This window comes from Arachis ipaensis, chromosome B03, assembly GCF_000816755.2.
Source record: "Arachis ipaensis cultivar K30076 chromosome B03, Araip1.1, whole genome shotgun sequence".
Lineage (NCBI taxonomy): Eukaryota > Viridiplantae > Streptophyta > Magnoliopsida > Fabales > Fabaceae > Arachis > Arachis ipaensis.
In genome coordinates this window covers 38,933,225-38,953,702 of record NC_029787.2, presented here as the reverse complement: position 1 = coordinate 38,953,702, position 20,478 = coordinate 38,933,225, and the positions used below count along the sequence as shown (strand labels likewise).

At 39.1% G+C, this 20,478-nt stretch overlaps 3 protein-coding genes across 3 annotated transcripts; 2 read left to right on the top strand and 1 right to left on the bottom strand.

Moving 5' to 3' along the window:
- LOC107633006 lies at positions 7,800 to 8,441 on the bottom strand. The gene has a single exon (XM_016336640.1). It carries the CDS (start codon positions 8,439 to 8,441, stop codon positions 7,800 to 7,802), a length of 642 nt encoding a protein of 213 aa, XP_016192126.1.
- LOC107633005 lies at positions 11,891 to 13,129 on the top strand. Its single transcript, XM_016336638.1, has 3 exons — positions 11,891 to 12,318; positions 12,433 to 12,661; positions 12,758 to 13,129. The coding sequence occupies exons 1-3, from the start codon at positions 11,891 to 11,893 to the stop codon at positions 13,127 to 13,129; spliced, it is 1,029 nt and encodes a 342-aa protein (XP_016192124.1).
- LOC107633004 lies at positions 13,301 to 15,565 on the top strand. The gene is made up of 3 exons (XM_016336637.1): positions 13,301 to 14,033; positions 14,532 to 14,827; positions 14,948 to 15,565. Exons 1-3 carry the CDS (start codon positions 13,301 to 13,303, stop codon positions 15,563 to 15,565), a joined length of 1,647 nt encoding a protein of 548 aa, XP_016192123.1.

Here is a 20,478-nt window from a genome sequence, read left to right as displayed (position 1 = left end):
AAAAAAAAAAAAGAAGAAAAGGAAATAGACATACATGGATTAAGGAGAAAGGGAGATGACGCGACTGACGGAGACAAATAGTAGTGGCGAAAACAACTCAGCAAAGAGACAAGCAGCAACAGCGCATCGCATTAGAGACAGTGAGGTATTCTTGATGAACGCTCTTTAATAACGATGGTGACCATAGTGGAGGGGCGACAATAGTGCAACAAAGTAGCGTCCTAGGTGAATGGTGGTGGCTAAAAAGAGTGGAGGGAGGAGAGATTTTAAAAATTGAGAGTTTCAGAAGTGAGGAGAGAAGGAGGTATGAAAGGAATAAATTCCTAGCTTAAATGTAAGATTTTTTGCCAGTAAGTTATTTTTGTTAAATGATATGCAATGTTTGATCCCATTAGTTACTATTGGATTTTCTAACAGAAAACTAAATTTGGTAGTAACTATTGAGTTTGAAAAAAGATTTTATTATTTATTATGATAACAAATATTTGGTTGATTGATTAAAAATTAATTTCAATTTATGGTGTGATTATTTCTGTTATAAAGTTTTAGGTTTGGTATTAACATGTATGGTGATTGGATTTGATTTGAAAAGAATCAACCATTAAGATCAAAATATGAAACAGATTAATGATGCCAAATAAGAAAGCAAACAATCATGACAATTATGAGAGAGATTCGACAGCAAATAACTAGTGTGAATAATAAAGCATTGATTTGATTATGTTTGAAAATAATTAATTATCAAGGGCAAGATACGAAGGATATTGTTAGAAATAAAAGATTAAACTGCAGAAAGGATTTTGTGTATTATTGAGTTTATTCAAATTGTTTAGAATGATACAATATAGAAGGGTATTTATAAGTGCTAAGAGAATTAAAATAATAAAGACGTAATATCCTATAATAAATATTCAAATATGCTAAATAATTCTAATAAATGTTAATTGATCTTAATATATTCTAATAGAAATATAGAAACTTGTGCTGCTACCCAAAAGAAGGAAGTATCAAATTTTTATGAAGATTGATTTATTGCAATGGCTAGCAAAAAGCTAGGTTTATGATATAAGAAGAAGAATCAGGTTTCAAGGCACTTAAGGAGAAATATTCAGAAAACAAGACAACATGTTGAGTGTCTTCTTCTTCACCTTAATATTCAGTTTTGTTTGAACCTTCCTGGTATAAAGAGAAAAGGCTTATGATTCATTGAGAGATTATTTGAAAAAGCCTAGGAGTGAATAGTCATAAACTAAGAAGAAAAGATCACATTGTTTCATATTTAGTTTGTCTTGGTTTTTGTTTAGTTTTGGCAAATTGGTTTGGTCTTGGCGTTGATTTGTGAAACATGGAATCGTTGCTTCGTTTGTCATAGCACAGAACCAGCTTGGTTCATTTTGTCTTTGTCTTGATCTTGGTTTAGGCATTGGTGATTGTAATCTTGAATTGGATATAATGAAATTTCACCATTATTGTGGTGGAGACTGGACGTAGACTTCATTCAACTTCGAGGTTGAGCTAGGATACATGCTAGTGTCATTCTCTTTACTCTTTCCTCATTTCTCATTTATTTTCTGTTGTTGCAAGAGACTAAACTAGAAAAATCTTCTGCATGCTTTGTTACACGCTTCAAGTTTAAACCTTGATTCAAACCCCCCTTTCTCAAGGCCCATAAAACCTTCAGTAATATTTTCTAGAAACAAAATTTTTCTTCTTATTGTTGGAAAATCCACAGTAAAATCCAACAATAATGTCTATAGAAAAATTTGATGGTAAATTTAACGGTACTGAGTGCATTTTTAGTAGCGTTTAGAATAGAAAGAAGGTTTGACAAGAAATAATTTAATATAAAAAATTTTGAAACATCAGCTTAAACAATACATGTCTAATAATTACAATTTTCCTAGCTAAAGTTAGACACTAGTAACCTTATATGATGTGGTTTAGAGTCAAACTTAACAGAATTATAAATTTTAAGACTTAGAAAGTGCAGTCAACGCTTTTTAGGAAATAATCATATGGGAAATATTTAGTTTCTAGTTATATGGAGAGAGGTGAACCTAAAGAGGGGAGTAACTTGGTAACGAAAGAAGATTATGAAATGATGATTTATGTTTGAGAAGTGCGGATATGCTGAATATGAAATGAATGAAGACTGTATTGATAATGATTGATTGATATTGAATGACTAATGGCATTTGCACTTTTATTATCTGAGATACGAGTTTTTCTGGGTAGACGTAGTGGCTTGCCACCACTTGCTACAAGTTGAGACTCGATACTCTGTTGACCTATGTCACAAGATGTGCTGGACACTTTAACTCTCCAAAACTTCCCCCAACGAGATGATAAATGAACGATTGTGATTATATACATAGACTCTTAGGGATGCATGCACGGAGGGATTGTCCAGGGTTAGCTACTGGACATGTTGGGTTCGGCTATATAACCAATAGATGAGACTCATTAGCCATAGGGCAGGCATACATGATGTGTATTTGTCTATTTTACTTAAGTGTGCATTATTTAGTTTGCCTAATTATTTAGTCATGCTAATCTGCTATTTGTTCTACTTTCTGTAATTGCATTCTATTTATGTTTTCTTTGTTTGTCTTGTATGTCTTTGCAACTGAGAGACCCTTGTTTGGCGGAGGCGTGACGAGGGTAGTTCTACCAGTGATTCGGAGGGTTGGAGGAGACAGAAAGTGGAGTATTAGGTTAAAGTTAGGGTTAGAACCTGAATACTTTAGATAGTTTACCTAATTTCTGGTTTAATATAATTCTGAGTGTCGGAGTTATAGGATTGTCTTTGGCTTTTCTGGGCCTTATATATTACCTACGTTGGCAGCTTTACCATGCTGAGAATCTCCGATTCTCATTCATTACATATATTGTTGTTTTTCAGATGCAGGTTGAGAGTCACCTTGCTGAGCGTCTAGAGATCTCCTGAGCAAGCAAAGTTTTAGTTTGGTATGTTATATTTTGTACTTAAGCTATGTATATATGTATATAGATTATCTTCTGTATATATTTTAAGTTTGTCCCTCTTAAAGGTGACTTGGAAAAATAAGTTGTCAATTTTCTGTTTTGGGATATTTTGGGTTATATATATATATACTCTGCTCGGCCTTGATTTTGTAGGTCGAGTCTGGAACTTGATATTCTGTATTTTCTTGGTATTCTACTCTTTATGTATATATGCTTTATCCTTTCTTTTTATCTGGCTATCCATTTTTGTGAGCGATGCGATTTTCATTTTGCGGTTTCTGTTTAACCTTTTCTTCAAGGCTCCTAGTTACGCATTCTTTCAACTATATCTATGTATATATTTTATTTTAGAGGTCGTAATACCTCACCATCTCTGTTTTACGGTTTAAGCGTAAAGCTCTGTATGGTTGGGTGTTATATGGTGTGGAGGAAGATGTAGAAATTTGTGAGGCAGTGATTGAATTAAAAGAAGAATTTGGCCTGAACCCTTGAAAGGAGGATTGAGAAGGTGGTGGTATTTCTTGATTAAATCTGTAAAAATAATGCTAAGCAATGCGTGTCTAGTTCGGCCACACACTTAACATTGTGGTCTTGATGATGAGAAGAAGAACTTTCCACCTCTATTAAACCTACCACCCCTGCCTCTTCTACCAGCTGATCCTCTACTAGAATTTTGTTGTGGATTGAAATTTTCTTGAGTCAAGTGTGCTTGTGGAAGAAGATTGTTTGGAGTTTAAAATTTTTTTAGTCAAATTATCATGTGACAGAATTAGAGTTTCTACCTCATTATAAAGAGTACAATTCTGGTTTAGAATTAACTCTGGATAAAAGTATTTGATACTCAGCATTGAGGTCCTCAAGTAAAGCTTCAATGTGTTGTTGAAGAGTGAGAGGACTTCCTAAGACTGCTAAAGAGAATGCCACATTTTTTATGTTGAACACATAATTAGTTGCGGAGAGACTATGTTTCTTGATGAATTTTATTTGAGATTTCAATTGCTTCACCTTATGTTGACTTACTAGAATAACCTTCAATTTTCTCCCAAATCTGATAAGCAAATTATAATCCTGCCATTTTATTGTGGAAAGATGTATCTATAGATGCTAGCATCCAAGAGATCAAATTGTAGTCCTTCGGTCTCCATTGTTTGTAAGAAGCTGATTCTTTATTTGCTAGTTTATCTTCTTCAGTGGCAGAGCGAGTTGGAATCTTCTTAGGAAGAAGATTTTATAAACTTTGACTATAAATTTTTGTAATAGCTTGTTATTGTCATGTTCTATGATTGATTTTTTTCAATTTGTCTCCAATTAAGGTAAAAAGCCTTTGATTCATCAATCTTGTATATGCTATAATTTGATTGAGATCTGAGTTGGGAGCATTGTTGATTGAAGAGGAAAGTGAATTGTTGGCAGAATCAGCCATAGATCAATTAGAACTTTAAGCTCCTGATACCATGACAGAATTTAGAATAAGTCTTGCACAACAAAAAAGCTATGAGTTTGAGTCTTGAAGCAAATCAGAAAATGAAAAAGTAAAGAAGAAGAAAGCAATAAAAAATAAATTACATGAGTGTATTATCAAATGAATTAAGCTCTGTCACTCAAAAAGAAGAAAGTGCTGAATTTATAGACTAACTAAGCACTCGAAAAATTAAAGAATTCTAACTAACACTGCAACTATAATTAACTTTCTGTTTTTGGCAATTCAATTAAATCTGTTTGAGTTCTATGTTTGACAATAAGAATCATATTATTATTATTATTATTATTATCTTTTATTTTTGAAAGTAAAAGCTCAACACAACAAGTGGAGCACAAGACAACAGACCAACTACGGTCAACAGACTAAAGCAAGCTCATGTAATACTAATAGATACCTTACCTCCTGTCACCTTCGGCAATGTCATCAACAATAGAAGGGATCTACACCTAGCCACTCCTTATAGTTCATGAAGGACTGTTGTATAACCTCTTCAACCCCTCTTCCTTTATTCTGAAAGATCCTTCTATTCCTTTCTAGCCAAATATTCCATATAATCGTACAGAAACATACCATCCACCTCTTCCGCTCCTGTTTACTAGTTGGTAGCTCAGTCCAACTTTGAAAATGTTCCTTTAGCGTCTCTGGGCACGACCATTGTCTTCTAACAAAGGACAGCCAAGCACACCAAACCTGCCAAGAAAAATAACAACCAAGAAATAAGTGGTGACCATATTCAACACCTTGATTACATAACACACATGTCACATCTTCCTGAGTAACTACTCCCAATCGACTCAGCCTCTCCTTTGTATTGACCCTTTCAATCAAAACAAACCAAACAAATAATTCAACTCTTGGCGGGACTAGACCTTTCCAAACTGTCTTAGTAAAGCTGTAACTTGCTATATCTTCTGGAAGCATTTCCACCTGCAATTCCTGCACAAAAGAGTTAGTAGAAAAAACACCTTGTTTATCAAATTTTTACACAACTCTATCCTCTCTATCATATGCAAGTTTAACCAGTCTTAAAGTTTCATGCAACTGGTTCACTAGTTCCAATTTCCATTGGAAAAGCTCTTGTCTCCACTGAAAGTTTCATCTCTACTCTAACCCGTCCCAGAATCCACAATCCCCTATAACAGATCCTGTTTGGTTTGAAACTGAGAAAAGCCTCGGAAATAAGTCTTTCAGGGACCTACCACGCAACCATACATCCTCCCAGAACCGAGTTCCTCTCCCATCACCAATCTCCATAGCCAACCCATTAATCATCTCCTGTCTTACTTGTTGATCCTTGAACTGTATTTGGCAGATATCCCTCCATGGTCCCCCCCCGAGTAGGTAACACCTGGGATGACAGCATCACATTGGGACTCAGATTGTTACAAGAACACACCACCTTCTTCCATAAGGGGAAATCCTCCTTTGAAAATCGCCACCACCACTTAAAGAGAAGGGCTGAGTTACGCACCATAGCATCCCCAACCCCTAAACCAACAAGTTTTTTGGGAGCCTGCACCACCTCCCATCTGACCATTGCCATACCATTCCTTCCATCCATCCTCCTTGCTCCAAAGAAACCTTCTCTGTAGGAAAATCAGTTTCTCTACCACAGCCTTTGGCATTTTATACAAGCTCAAATAATAGACAGGGAGACTGTTCAAAACGGATTTAATAAGCACCAGTTTACTGGCTCTATTGAGGATTTTGGCTTTCCAGATGCTCAGCTTCTCCTCCACTTTTTCTATAATGGGCTTCCAAGTCCTCACCAACCTCGGGTTCGCTCCTAACTGGATCCCCAAGTATTTCACCGGCAAAGAGGCAATCTTACAACCCAGCATTCTAGACATACGCTGCACCCACTGATCATCACAATTAATAGGAATCAAGCTAGACTTATCAAAATTAATACTCAATCCCGATATGAGCTCAAAACAACGTAGGATCCTCCTGTAATTCTTGATGGTCTCTTCCTCAGGGGGACAGAACAGGATGGTATTGTCCGCAAACTGAAGATGTGACAGTTCGACCTGATCTCTACCCACCAGTAGCAGCGAGATACGCCCATTTCTCACTGCTTTCCTAAGCATCCTATGTAGCACGTCAACCACAATCACAAACAGAAATGGAGATAGAGAATCACCCTGTCGCAAACCCCTTTCTATCTTAAAAGGCTTAGATGGCGATCCGTTTATCAGCACTGACATTGAACTTGTACTTACACACTCCATAACCCAACTCCTCCATCTCCGTCCAAAGCCCATCTTTTGCAACACAAGGTCTACAAAGCTCCACTTAACTATTTCTAAATGATAGATTGTCATATTTTAAAAAGAGTAAACTTAATTAAAATTAATCTAATAAAATAATGATAAATAAAAACCTAATATTAATTTAACATAAATAAAAAATAATCAAATTGATCACAAATTTTTTACAATTTTGTTCTAAATCATAAACAACGATAGAGATTTGCATTATTATCATAAAAAATAAAAAAAATAATAGTTTCAAGTTTCAATCTAATATTAAAATAATAAATAATTTTAAAACAACAACATTCATAACAAAATATGACACAAAAATAGAAAGTAAGGAACTGTTTTTTTTTTGGACCAGTGCCAGGGCCACAAAAGACCCAAAGCACAGCAAGCAAATGGATCACCCAAGCCCCACCCAACCCGATGATTGCTCCCCAGTAGCTCCCTTCTGCGCCATTGTTCCAAAAGTGGCAAATGGAGCTTGACCCTTCTGTGCTGCCACTTACTACCTGCAAATGAAGCTCCCTTCTGCACCATTGCGAAGCCCTCTCTCGCCACTCCCACACTCTGACTGCAACGGTGACGCTTCGAAAACCTTTCCAACGAAATCGCCACCCCAGAGTCGATGTTCCTCCGCGTAGGGTAGAGAGCGGGGAAGCCCCTTTCACCATCACGCTTCCGAATAGCACATGCAGAGCAAGCCACTCTCTGAGCAACAGGTTAGAGTTTTAATTGAGACAACTAAGAAGATTATAATGTATGAAAGTAATGTGCAGCCTGTGATAGTCCCATGACGATTTGTGACGATTTTCAGGGACAGCTTCATGATCAGTTTGAGGACTCCTTCAGCAATGCAATAACCGCCATGCCCTTCACTGCTTGAACCACAACCTCTATTGTCCGCATAAACCCCTGGAGTGCCGAGTTGTCCCCCGGATCAACCTCATTAGACTTCGTGTGCACCCAAGAACTCCTGCCTACAGACATGCTCTGTTTTCCAAGGTTGAAACAGCCACATTATCCTTGCGAAGGATGTTTCTGATCAAGATTGGCTTATCCATGATCCAGTTTTAGTGGAGAGTTCCCTGCCGTGTGAGTTTCGCCACTTCATGTGCTAATGAGTTTGCTTCTCTTGGCACCCAGATAAAACCACAACTTGGAATGATTCTTGCTAAATGATGGATGTCATCTAGTACAACTTGAATTTCTGCAATTGATGCATGTGACTTTAGTGCCTGAATAAGTATCTGATTGTCTGATTCTATGATAATCTTCTGCATCAGAAAATTTTGTGACATAATTAAATCTGCCCTAATTGCTAATGCTTCCGCAGCCAATGGCGAACCCGCAACTATGGTGGAATTAATTCCCGAGAGGAGGGATCCATTATGGTCTCTAAATACTGCAGCCACAGCCCCCACAGATTGAGCGCCGATGAAAGTAGCATCAACATTGGATTTGATCCAATCTTGCAGTGGCGGTCTCCAGGTAACCCTGCTGGCTAATCTCGATACAGTAGTTGTATGCTTTGCTGGTTGCTCTGATAATTCCCCAAATTCTAGTTCCATCAGATTAGCTTTGCGAATCACTAGTATAGGATTAGGAATAGTCTGCTGATATATAGCTAGGTTCCTCGCTTTCCACACCTCCCAAACTAGAAAAGCAACCTTACTGCTGCATAGATCATAATTAGCCCCTGCACTCAGCTTCATTTTTTGTAAAAATTCCATCATCCACTTCCCAAAAAAGGAAACTGTTAGAGCCGTAGGACAACATTGAATTTATGCTCCAAACCAAGCCGCTCTTATCTAGGGACATAGTAGCAATGCATGTTCAGTGATCTCTGGTTCCTACAAACAGATAGGACACATAGGTGTATTAGAAATTATATTTGAAAATTGATTTTTAACTTTTACATATATTTTTATAGTACTCATCTGCCTCGTGAAAAAAAAAACCTCTAATTTGATGGTCCAGTGCGTCTTACAAAAGCCTGCAATTTTAGTGATATGAGTTTTACGAGCTTAAGATCTCAAACTAACTTGCCTTTTTGCGAGTTTGATAAGTCGGTTTAACATATTCGCATTCAATTTACACCCTTAGTTATTGGAGTTGTAACACCTGAAATGACTTAAACTTACACGATAGAAAAGTTGAATTGTTCATTAAACTAAATTTTTTTAAAAAATAATAAATGAAAAGAAAGCTTATCAAGCACTTTGACTTGTGAGCAATGAAACTAAATTAGACTTGATTTTAAAGAAATCTTGATAAGTTTTTCGTAAAAAAACAATTTTTTAAAATATTATATAAACAAATATAAAATTAATTAAGAACTAATAGTTAGAGTTAATAAAATGCATAATATGATGTATACTGGTTTGTCTATCTATATTCAGTTCCTAACAGTTATTAATATTTGACTTATATGAACCAAAGAGTACAAAATAGTATTTTGATTGGGCTTTTCAAAGTTTTAACAACTCATACCTAAAGATCTAATGAGACTTTTCAATATTATTTCTACAAGCTTCTCAAACTAAACAGTGAACCAGATTACATAAGACCTAAAATTTTAAATATTTTTTTCTCAAATCTTCTTAAGATAGACTTTGATCACAAAAATTTTGTGGAACAAACGCACAGTTTTTGAGTTTTTGAGTTCTAGATTTTAATATGATATCTAGTGGTGAGTACTAAGTACACTCATCAACATTTGTTTGATAATCAAGTTTGAGATATACAAGAAAAATCAATACTACAAACTCTTTTTCAAAAGCTCTTTTGTGATAAGAAGAGTTTTATTAGTGAAGAAAAACAAAGAACGATGAAGAAAGAAAGAGAGATTTTACAACACTTTTTTTTTTTTGAAAATAAGAGCTTAACACACTAAAGTGGAACAAGCAGAATCAGACAAAAAATCATACTAACAACTAAAAGAAATAAGACAACAACAGATGAAAAAATCTTCCTGTCATCTCCGGCATAACCATCAATACAAGGAATTTACACCTTTTCATTCATTGTAACTAAGCAAAATCATGTTGATGATTTCTTCTATCCTTTTGCTCTTATTTTGAAATATCCTCCTCTTTCTTTGCAACCAAATGTTCCAAATGATCACACAGAAACCCATCAACCACTGCTTTCGATTTTCACGCGGCTCTTCTGTCCAGCTAAAAAAAATGTTCCTTCATCGAACCTGGAAAAGACCACTGGCGGTCAAAACCAACTATCCACGCACACCATACCTGCCAAGCAAAATCACAGCTAAGGAACAAGTGATGGACCTGTTTACCATCCTTGTTACATAAGACACAACTAATATCATCTTGACTGATAATCCCGAACCGACATAGTCTTTCCTTTATATTCATCCTGCCTATCAAGACAAATCAAGCAAACAGCTCCACTCTTAGTGGAACTAAACCTTTCCAGATAGACTTAGTGAAGCTGTAACTAGTTATATCCTCTGAAATTATTTCCTCCTACAATACCTGCACAAACGAGTTAGTCGAAAAAACGCCTAACTGTCTTCTGATGTTCTAGGATTTTCTGTCTCATAGTTATATATGAGAAAGAGATATATCATATATGAATATTGAAAATCTTTTTTCTTTTATTGTTACTTAATTGCTTAATTTAGTTAGAAATAACATATATTTTGGTAATTACAATATTTTCTTTTGCAATAATTTTTGTACTATAATTTTATATAGGAGAGAGAAAATACTATTTCAAATGGTTTAAAATTTGGAAAGTAAACTCATTCTTAGTGAGCCAAAATATTTCTAATGAGAGTGACGCTTTTCTAAGATTTCAAATAGTACTTTTAATTCCAAGATACTTGAATGGCAATATCTCTTTAAAAATAGGTTGATAACTTAAATATTAGTTTCGAGGTTTTTATTTTTTAAAAAATTTTATTCTGAGTATCTGTTCATATCCTGACCCAAAATATAAGTCAGGTCCAATAAAATTAAAAGGCCCAATCAGAAAGAATGGTCAGATTGAAACAGGCAGCTCATACGTAACTGAGTAAGTAACCACCTCCCAGAATTTCTCACCCACTTCTAGAAGAGAGATCTTAACAACCCTAAGATAAAGGGACTGTTATCCATCATCAGAACTGGAACTACTTCAACGATGGTTATTGGCTCATCTCCTATAAATACCTTGACACACTCAGGTACATTTAAGTCCCAATACACTTAAACCTGCTTAACCCTTTGCTGACTTAGGCATTGGAGTGTCTTACAGGTACCACCCCCCATCCTTTCACACATATAACTCGGATGGCGGCTCCCTGGCGCAAGACAAGTCGGAGGTCACCTTCCTTGAATACTTGGGCCTTGTAAGCAAGCCCAATCCACATCCGGTTTCAGGCAACCCATTGAACATTGGCATCGTTATCGGAGACCTGGAAATCAACGCTCCATGGCGGACGACCAGTTTGAGGACGGACGCACAACGTCCAAATCAGATCAAGAATACCAAGACATGGTCAACAACGATCAAGCACTAGTGATACTCCCTCCCAAAATGGAGGGACCGCATGAGGAAGGCCCTTCAGGTGTTCAAAATCAGAGAAGAATCCTCTTTGAGGTTCACCAACTGGAAAGGGAAGAACACCCCATTCCACCAACCTCATGGGATTGCTACATGGCCACCAAGGACGACTCAAGCAACTAGAACAAGAGTTAGAGCGACAGCGCGGGGCGGAGAGGAGTTTAAGAAGAGAAATCAAGCGACGGAAGGAGCTGGAAGACAAACTCTCGAAGATGGAATCCAATCTCCGAAATAAGAACTCTCGTGCGGATCGGGAGGATACCCCATTTGGGGGAGAGTTCTCAGAAATTTTAAAAGCCCTAACATGAATCTGTACGATGGGACAACCGACCCGAAGCATCACCTCATCAACTTCAAAAGTCGGATGTACTTGGTCGACGCCTCGGATGCTACTTGTTGCAAGGCCTTCCCGACGACATTGACCAAAATAGCCATGAAATGGTTGGATAGCCTGCCCCCTAGGTCGATTACTAGTTTCGACGACCTCTCGCGTAAGTTTCTCACGCGATTCTCAATTCTAAAAGACAACGTCAAGCATGAACCCAGTCTACTCGAAGTAAAATAGGAGGTCAGAGAATCCCTGAGAAATTGCATGGAGAGATTCAACAAAGCGTGTTTGGAAATTCAAGACTTGCCTACTGAGGTAGTGATAATGGGACTTGTCAATGGCCTCCGAGATGACCCCTTCTCCCAGTCTTTATCAAAAAGGCATCCGGCTTCCCTAAGGGATGTACAAGAACGGGCTGAAAAATACATAAATATGGAAGAAAATGCCAGGTTACGAGAGCCGAGTTGGCGATCAGGGCACCTTCAACAGCCGAAGGAAAAAGAGAGGGAGCCCAAGAGAAAAGAAGAAGTCAGGCCCGAGAAGCCCAGAAGATACCACACTTATACTCTGCTACGAGTTTTCTTAGTAGATGTCTATAGGGAAATCTGTCACACCGAAAAGCTTCCTCCTTTGCGTCCTATTAAGAACAAAAAAGGTAGAAGTCGTAACGAATATTGTGAGTACCACAAGCTGTACGGGCATTTCACAAATGATTGCTACGACCTAAAAAATGTGATAGAAAAGCTGGCTAGAGAAGGTCGGCTGGATAGATATCTCATGGAAAGGTCAGACAATCATGGAAAAAGGAAGAGAGATGAGGAAAACCACGAGCAGAGAGATCCACCCCCACGGACTCCAGAACGACACATTCATATGATATCAGGAGGATTTGCTGGAGGGGGGCTGACCAAATCGTCTCAGATGAGGCATTTGAAAGAAGTCTACCAGGTCGGAGATAATAGACCCGACCTTCCCACAATCTCCTTCACCAGAGAAGATGAACAGGGGATCATACCTGGGCACGACGACCCGGTGGTAATTAGCATGATCCTCGCCAATGCTCACCTACATAGAACCTTGGTAGACTAAGAAAGTTCTGCCGACATACTGTTCAAATCGGCATTTGATAAGTTGGGATTAGAAGAGAAGGAACTAAAAGCCTATCTGGATACTCTCTTCGGATTGGGTGATGCTCCTATCAAGCCATTGGGCTTCATCCCTCTGTATACAACCTTTGGAAAGGGATTGAGGTCCAAGACTTTAAACATCAACTTCATTGTCGTCGATGTGTCGTCGACTTATAACGCCCTGATTGGAAGGGCGACCTTAAACCGGTTAGGAGCAGTCGTCTCCACTCCTCATCTTTGCATAAAATTTCCCACGAAAGATGGAATCGCTACCATCAGAGGAGATCAAAAGTTGGCAAGAAAGTGTTATAATGAAAGCTTGAACCTCCAAGGAAAGGGCAAAGAGGTCAATGCAATTAAACTCGGAGGAGTCTGAGGAAGTGAAGAGCTACGACCCCAGCCCGGAGGAAAAATAGAGGAGGTCCAGATTGGAAGGGAAGCCGAAAAAAACACTAATATAGGAGTAGGTGTAAAGGCAGATCTGAAGCAAGAACTTGTAAAACTCCTACAAAAAAATTTCGACCTCTTCGCCTGGAAAGCTTCTGACATGCCCGAAATAGACCCCGAACTTATGACACATAAGTTAGCAGTTCACCCGGCATCTCGACCTGTCCAACAAAGAAGACAGAAGCTCGGCCTAGAACGAGCTCAAGTGGTCGAAGAGCAAGTACAAGCCTTGCTAGAAGCCAGGTTCATCAGGGAAGTCAAGTATCCGGCATGGCTGGAAAATGTGATTTTGGTCAAAAAGCAGAATGGAAATTGGAGGATGTGCGTCGATTATACCGACCTCAACAAAGCATGTCCAAAAGACCCATATCCCCTACCCAACATTGACACCTTAGTAGATTCCAGCTCGGGGTACCAGTATCTATCATTTATAGATGCTTACTCGGGATATAATCAAATCCCAATTAACAAATCGGGCCAGGAGAAGACGTCTTTCATCACACCTAGAGCAAACTACTGCTACATGGTTATGCCATTCGGATTAAAAAATGCAGGGGCCACATATCAAAGGTCAATGAACAAGGTGTTCACACCTCATCTTGGAAGCCTAATGGAAGTATACGTAGATGACATGGTAGTAAAGACCAAGGATGGAGTCAGTCTCCTGACTGACCTCTCACAAGTTTTCGATACCATAAGGAAGCATGGGATGAGACTAATTCCTACCAAGTGCACATTTGCAGTAGAAGTTGGAAAATTTCTGGGATTTATACTTACACAAAGGGGAATTGAAGCTAACCTCGACAAGTACAGAGCAATCGTAGAAATGAATAGTCCGACCTGTGTAAAGGAAGTTCAACAGATGAATGGCTGACTGACAGCCTTATCCAGATTCTTGGCAGGATCTACCTTAAGATCCCTGCCACGTTTTTCATTGCTTAGGAAAGGATGCCAGCTTGAATGAACTCCTGACTGTGAAGAGGCTTTTCAGGAGTTCAAGAAGTTTTTAAGCCAACCTCCCATCTTCACTAGGCCAAAAATGGGAGAGGAACTGGTATTGTATTTAGCTGTATCCAAGAATGCCGTAGCGTCAGCCTTAATACAAGAAGATGAGGTCGGACAGCATCCCATTTACTTTACCAGCAAAGTGTTTTAAGGCCCCGAGTTAAGGTATCAGAAGATTGAAAAGTTTGCATATGCTTTAATTGTAGCATCCAGAAGGCTCCGACCTTATTTTCAGGCTCACACCATAAGAGTCCGAACAAACCAGCCCATGAAACAGATTCTTCAGAAAACGGATATTGTGGGCAAAATGGTTTAATGGGCTATAGAGCTATCCAAGTTCGATTTGAAATATGAAACTCGAACAGCAATCAAAGCCCAATGTCTCACTGACTTTGTCGCAGAATATACAGGCGACCAGATTGAAACCTCCACAACCTGGGAGCTCTACGTAGGTGGATCCTCCAACAAGGTCGGAAGTGGAGCTGGCATAATATTGGTCAATGAAGAAGGTACTCAAATAGAGGTGTCTTTAAAATTTGATTTCTCTACTTCTAATAACCAGGCCGAATATGAAGCCCTGATTGCAGGACTAAAACTTGCTAAAGAAATCGGTGCGACCAAGGTAATCGTCTTCAGTGACTCCCAAGTATTGACTTCTCAGATCAACGGAGAGTACCAGGCAAAGGATCCTAATATGAAAAGGTACTTGGAAAAAACACTCGAGCATCTTAGGTAATTCCAGGAAACCGAGGTCAAGCACAAAGCTCGGAAACTCAACAGCAGAGCCGATGCTCTCTCCAAGTTAGCAAGTACCAAGCCTAGGAGAAACAACAGGAGTCTCATACAAGAAATTCTCCAGGATCCCTCCGTCATAAAGATGAACAGTAAGTCAGACGTTCTACTCGTCTCGGGACTAAACCTCGGATGGATGATTCCCATAGTCGAATACTTGAAATTTGACATCCTTCCCGAGGAACAAAAGGAAGCTTACAAATGTAGGAAGGAAGCGCAGAACTACACTTTGGTGCGAAATGTCCTTTATAAAAGAGGGATATCTATAGCATTGCTAAAATGCGTTCCGACCTCTAAGACAGAGGACGTCCTGGATGAAGTACACAATGGTATTTGTGGAAATCACCTCAGAGCAAGATCTTTAGCTAGGAAGGTGATCCGAGCTGGGTTCTTCTGGCCGACTTTGCAAAAGAACGCTACCAACTCTGTTAAAAAGTGCCAACATTGTCAGATGCACGCAAACTTCCACGTTGCTCCCCCTGAAGAGCTTATCAGTGTGACTTCTCCCCGGCCCTTTGCGAAATGGGGATTATACCTACTCAGACCTTTTTTCCAAGCTCCAGGATAGGTCAAATATCTGATTGTAGGAGTGGATTACTTTACCAAATGGATAGAGGCAGAACTACTAGCCACTTTCACAGCGTAGAAAAGTCAAAAATTCCTTTATAGGAATATATTTACTCGGTTTGGGGTCCCCCATTATATCACCATGGATAATGGAACTCAGTTTACAGATTCCACATTCAGAAGCTTGGTATCCAGTATGAAGATAAAACATCAATTCACATCAGTAGAGCATCCTCAAGCTAATGGATAGGCTGAAGCCGCCAATAAAGTTATATTGGCGGGACTAAAAAAGAGGCTGCAAGATGCAAAGGGAGCTTGGGCTGAAGAGCTTCCTCAAGTACTATGGGTTTACAGAATAACACCTCACTCTACGAATGGAGAAACACCCTTCCGACTTGCATATAGAACAGAAGCCATGATCCCTATTTAGGTCAATGAGCAAAGTCCAAGGGTGAGATTTTATGACAAGGTTGACAACATTCAAATCCAGAAAGAAGTGCTCGAACTACGTCCAGAGGTCCGAGAGCAAGCACAAATAAGACAAGCATCGTTAAAGCAAAGGATGACAATGAGGTACAACCAAAAAGTCATTCGAAGGAGCTTCGTCATAAATGACCTAGTCCTAATACAAAATGAGATCGGAGTAACCAAGTCGGTCAAAGGGAAGCTCACTGCAAATTGGAAGGAACCTTACAAGATAGCTAAAGTCCTTGGAAAGTGCTACTATAAAGTGTCCGACATGAGTGGAGCCGAGCTCCCTAGGTCGTGGCAAGCTTGCAATATGAAAAGATATTATGGCTAGAAGCGTACTCCGTTCCCTAATGTACTATTTTTTCCGACTTTATGGTTTTTTCCAGAGGAGGGTTTTCCTAAAGGGGGTTTTAACGAGACATCAAAGCGGGGGCTAGGGGAAATGGAATTTATTCCCTTTAGCCGAAGCATATTTGTAAAGTTACATTTCATTAATAATAGTGCTCCTTTCTTTGAAATTCCATCACCATTACTACAGTACGCACCGACTTAAGCTCGAAAAAGTGCAAAAATCTGTTGCCTGACCTATATGGTTGGCAAGATAAAGCAACGAAGTACAAGATGGTGTAAAGAGGTTGTAAAATGACGATCATGACAACTCGGCAACAAAAAGGAAAACGACTTACAAGTCGGAAAGCCCCGAGCATAACAAAATGCATCGCGAAAATAACCTAAGTTATGAAAACGATTTAATGAGAAACTAAGTTGAATGTTTACACTAAGTAATGGAAAACAAAAGAACTATTCAAGTGAAAGCTTTCACAAAAGCTTTACAAAGCCTAAAAGTATTAATCAGCGCCAACAATTATAAGTGAATAAAATATTTTTTCACAAAAAAATAGCTACTTCGTTAAAAACTCTAGGACTAAGCATCCAAAAGGTAAACAGTAGCAGTTGTTAAAGATCCATTTCTTAAGGATCAAAAGTCAGAGACCAACGAAATAACCAAAACATACATAAGAGAGTTTAAAAAGGACTCACAAGCCGGGCCTTAAGAACAAATTCAAATAGGGCCAATAAGAGGATTGGAGTCACCATCTGGAGGGGAAGTCGGGTCAGCCACAGAAGTCGGAGGAACCTCTTCGGCTGCAGAGGTCGGAGCAGCATCAGGTTGGACAGAAGAACTCAGCAGCAACTCTGCGAATGTATTGACCTCATGAGTAGAAGATTCAATTATGCGTTGCCCAACTGTCTTCAACTCGGAGTCAGTGAGAGGACAAGGAGGAAAAACAATCTTCCCATCAATAACAACTTTGTCTGAGTGAAAGGGTGACAAATCCAAGTCGGGAGCGAAAACTCGGACTTGTTCTTTCAACACCTCGAACACCGCTTCTGTACCCTCAGCCACGGACTCCTCCAAGTCCTGGTATCCCTCCCTAAGCCGCTCCAGTTTCTCCCTCAGTTTTATTTTATCCGAAAATAAGCGCATGTAGTTCTGCTTGGCCTTCTCCTTCAAACCTTCAGCCATAGCTAAAGAACCCATCAACTGCTTCTCCCTCTCATGGGATTTGGAGAGCTTATCTTCCAGCAGGGCCTTCTCCTCCATTAGCCTCTTCTCATCCTCTCGAAACATGGCCAATTGGCCCTGAAAAACCTCCAAAGAATGTTGTGTAGCACCCAAAGGAGTCTTCTCCAGTTCCTTGATGAGAGATGTACAAACCCCAGCAGTACGAATCTCCCCTGCGGGATCAAGTCCTGAAGGTGAGTTCGGATGGAAGCATCATCCATAGCAATAGAGCTATCGGAAAGAATGTGCCTCTCACTGAACTTCACCTCATCAAAGCTAGTGTCACAAACATTAGAAACACTAGCCTCTGAGGTCTTGCGCTTTTTCTAAACAGGCTCCGAGGAGGGAGAAAATGGAGGGGTAGGGACAAAAGGAGGAGGAGGAGGAGGAGCGGTAAAAAAATTTACCGACTTGGCTAAAGCAGAAGAGGTCGTCCCCAAATTTGACTTCTGTTGAGAAGGAGTAGCTGACGTCCCGCCCTCTTACAGTTGAGCAGCTCGGGTTCGTGCATTTCTTTTTGCCTCCTGCACCTTAAGATAGGCCTTTGATCCACTTTTTATTTTTTCTGAAGAGAAAAATTGAAAAACGATTAGCATACAAGTCAGAAGAATATGAAAGTACCTATAAAATCAAAAACAAAAAGCTACCTAGCTCAGTCCGGAGATAGCTCAGAGTTCCGAGAAGAAATTTCTTGGTGTCGAGGTTTGGAGCCCATCCCAAGCCTCTCGAAAAAATTCAACCACTGCCTCCTCTACCTTGTCCAGATCTACTAAAATGTACTTCTCTACAGGGGCCGCTTTCGCCCAGTATAATTGAAAAAGGGGTTCATGGTTGTCACTCAAGAAAAAAGGGTGATGGCCCTCAATAGCTCGAACTTTAAAAAAGAAATTTTTGAAATTATGGAACGAATCATCAAAAATATAAAATACCTTTCGACCTTGAATAGCTCGAAAGGAGACCCACTGATGTTTATTTTGAGTATTAAAAGGCCTTGTCAAGTGGAAAAGATAAAAAAAAGACTCTCAAAGAGATCGGAAAACCAAGTTCACGGCTAACAAGCTGGTAAATCTTAAGAAACTCCCAAGAATTGGGATGGAGTTGAGAAGGGACCACCCTACATTGGGACAACACTTCTATCTCAAAGGCAGAAAAAGGAAAAGTAACTCCTAGGCGAGTGAACAAGCAGTCATACATGAAAATAAAGTGGGATTCCGACTCGGTCACCTTCCCACAGCAAACCCGATCCTCAGGGTCAGGGGCAATTATTTCATATTTGGCTTCGTCCTCAACAGAATTACAGATTCTATGATGCTTACGAAGTTCTTTTATAAAAACACTATCAACAATAGGGTTGGATACAAGAACATAGGAATCTACCCATCGCAACAAATCTTTAGAAATCCGGGAAGACATTTTGGAAAACAAAGGATGAAAATATAGAATAGTATACCTACATTATACAGAAAGAAAGAGATCCTTTACTGGCAAGTTTAAAGTAAAGAAAGTTTCTTCAAAAAGTGCAACATACCGTCAATATTTTCAGAGAAAAAGGATTCCCAATGCACACAACACCAAAAAGACACATAAAGATTACACAGGGCATCTCAACAAACACCTAGTCTATCAGACGTAGAGCAGGAAATGGAATAAACACTACAAAAGATATATGAAACTAACCTTGTGGGGAGGAAAAGAACAAAGGAAGTTCTTAGCGACGGGGAAGCAAACGCCAAACGCTGGGAAATGGAAAAATTGGGAGACGAAGAAAGCACAGAAAGGTAATTCGAAGGGAAGACGAAAAAGAAGAAAGAGAAAGAGAGGGAAAGTATTTATAAGACCATAAGGGCACAATCGTAAAATAATCCATTCATTAAAAAGGTACACCGTTACCAATGTAACCGCCCTCCACGTGTCGTAGTTGAAAAGCCAACTGATGTGATGGTTGACAACCTGAGATCACTTCGGTTTTTAATTCAAATCACGTCAGTTTTTACGACTTGAAAATGAGCTGTTGTTTTGCACATCTCCAACCTTATCTAATACTCGAATCCAACTCAAATAAAGAGATCGGACTTGAATTGGAGGACTGTTCATACTCTGGCCCAAAATATAAGCCAGGCCCAATAAAGTTAAAAGGTCCAATAAAAAAGAATGGCCTCATCCACGTGTCCGACCTCTTCTAAGAGGTCGGAACAGATTGAAACAGACAGCTCACATGTAACTAAGTGAGTAACCGCCTCCCTGAATCTCTCACCCATTTCTAGAAGAGAGATCCTAACAACCCTAAGATAAAGGGACGGTTATCCACCATCAGAAGTAGTGGAACTACTTCAACGGTGGTTATTGGCTCATCTCCTATAAATACCTTGACACACTCAGGTACATTTAAGTCTTAATACACTTAAACCTGCTTAACCCTTTGCTGACTTAGGCATTGGAGTGTCTTGCAAGTATCACCCCCATCCTTTCACACATATAACTCGGACGGCAGCTCCCTGACACAGGACAAGTCGGAGGTCATCTTCCTTGAATACTTGGGCCTTGTAAGCAAGCCCAAACCACATCCGGTTTCAGGTAACCCACGGAATAGTATCCATACAGACTCTTTACGTATAAGAGAAAAAAAAAATCTTAAATAGTCCTTAACAATTATTTCGAAAGACAACGAGATCTTTAATAAAAAAATATCCTTTTTCGGCCTTTGATCGTTATTTTTGTAAGATTGTTTAGCCCCTCTGTCAATATTTTCTTTGTATTAACAAAATTAACTTATATGACATGTTAAATTGTTGATTTATCCGTTAAAAACTAACTAAAATTGACAAATTTCTTTTGTAGAGAGGCTTGTTATTTTTTAGGAGTAATTGTCAGGAACG

Excerpts from the sequence above, each read along its gene's own strand:
- LOC107633005 (XM_016336638.1), top strand. The coding sequence starts at position 11,891 with ATGGAGAGATTCAACAAAGCGTGTTTGGAAATTCAAGACTTGCCTACT. Across the intron at positions 12,319-12,432 it reads TATTGTGAGTACCACAAGCT|GAAGAGAGATGAGGAAAACC; the intron begins GTACGGGCATTT and ends TCATGGAAAAAG. Across the intron at positions 12,662-12,757 it reads CTGGGCACGACGACCCGGTG|TTGGGATTAGAAGAGAAGGA; the intron begins GTAATTAGCATG and ends GCATTTGATAAG.
- LOC107633006 (XM_016336640.1), bottom strand. The coding sequence starts at position 8,441 with ATGAAGCTGAGTGCAGGGGCTAATTATGATCTATGCAGCAGTAAGGTT.
- LOC107633004 (XM_016336637.1), top strand. The coding sequence starts at position 13,301 with ATGCCCGAAATAGACCCCGAACTTATGACACATAAGTTAGCAGTTCAC. Across the intron at positions 14,034-14,531 it reads AGCAATCGTAGAAATGAATA|AGCTATCCAAGTTCGATTTG; the intron begins GTCCGACCTGTG and ends AATGGGCTATAG. Across the intron at positions 14,828-14,947 it reads AAGAAATCGGTGCGACCAAG|GAAACCGAGGTCAAGCACAA; the intron begins GTAATCGTCTTC and ends AGGTAATTCCAG.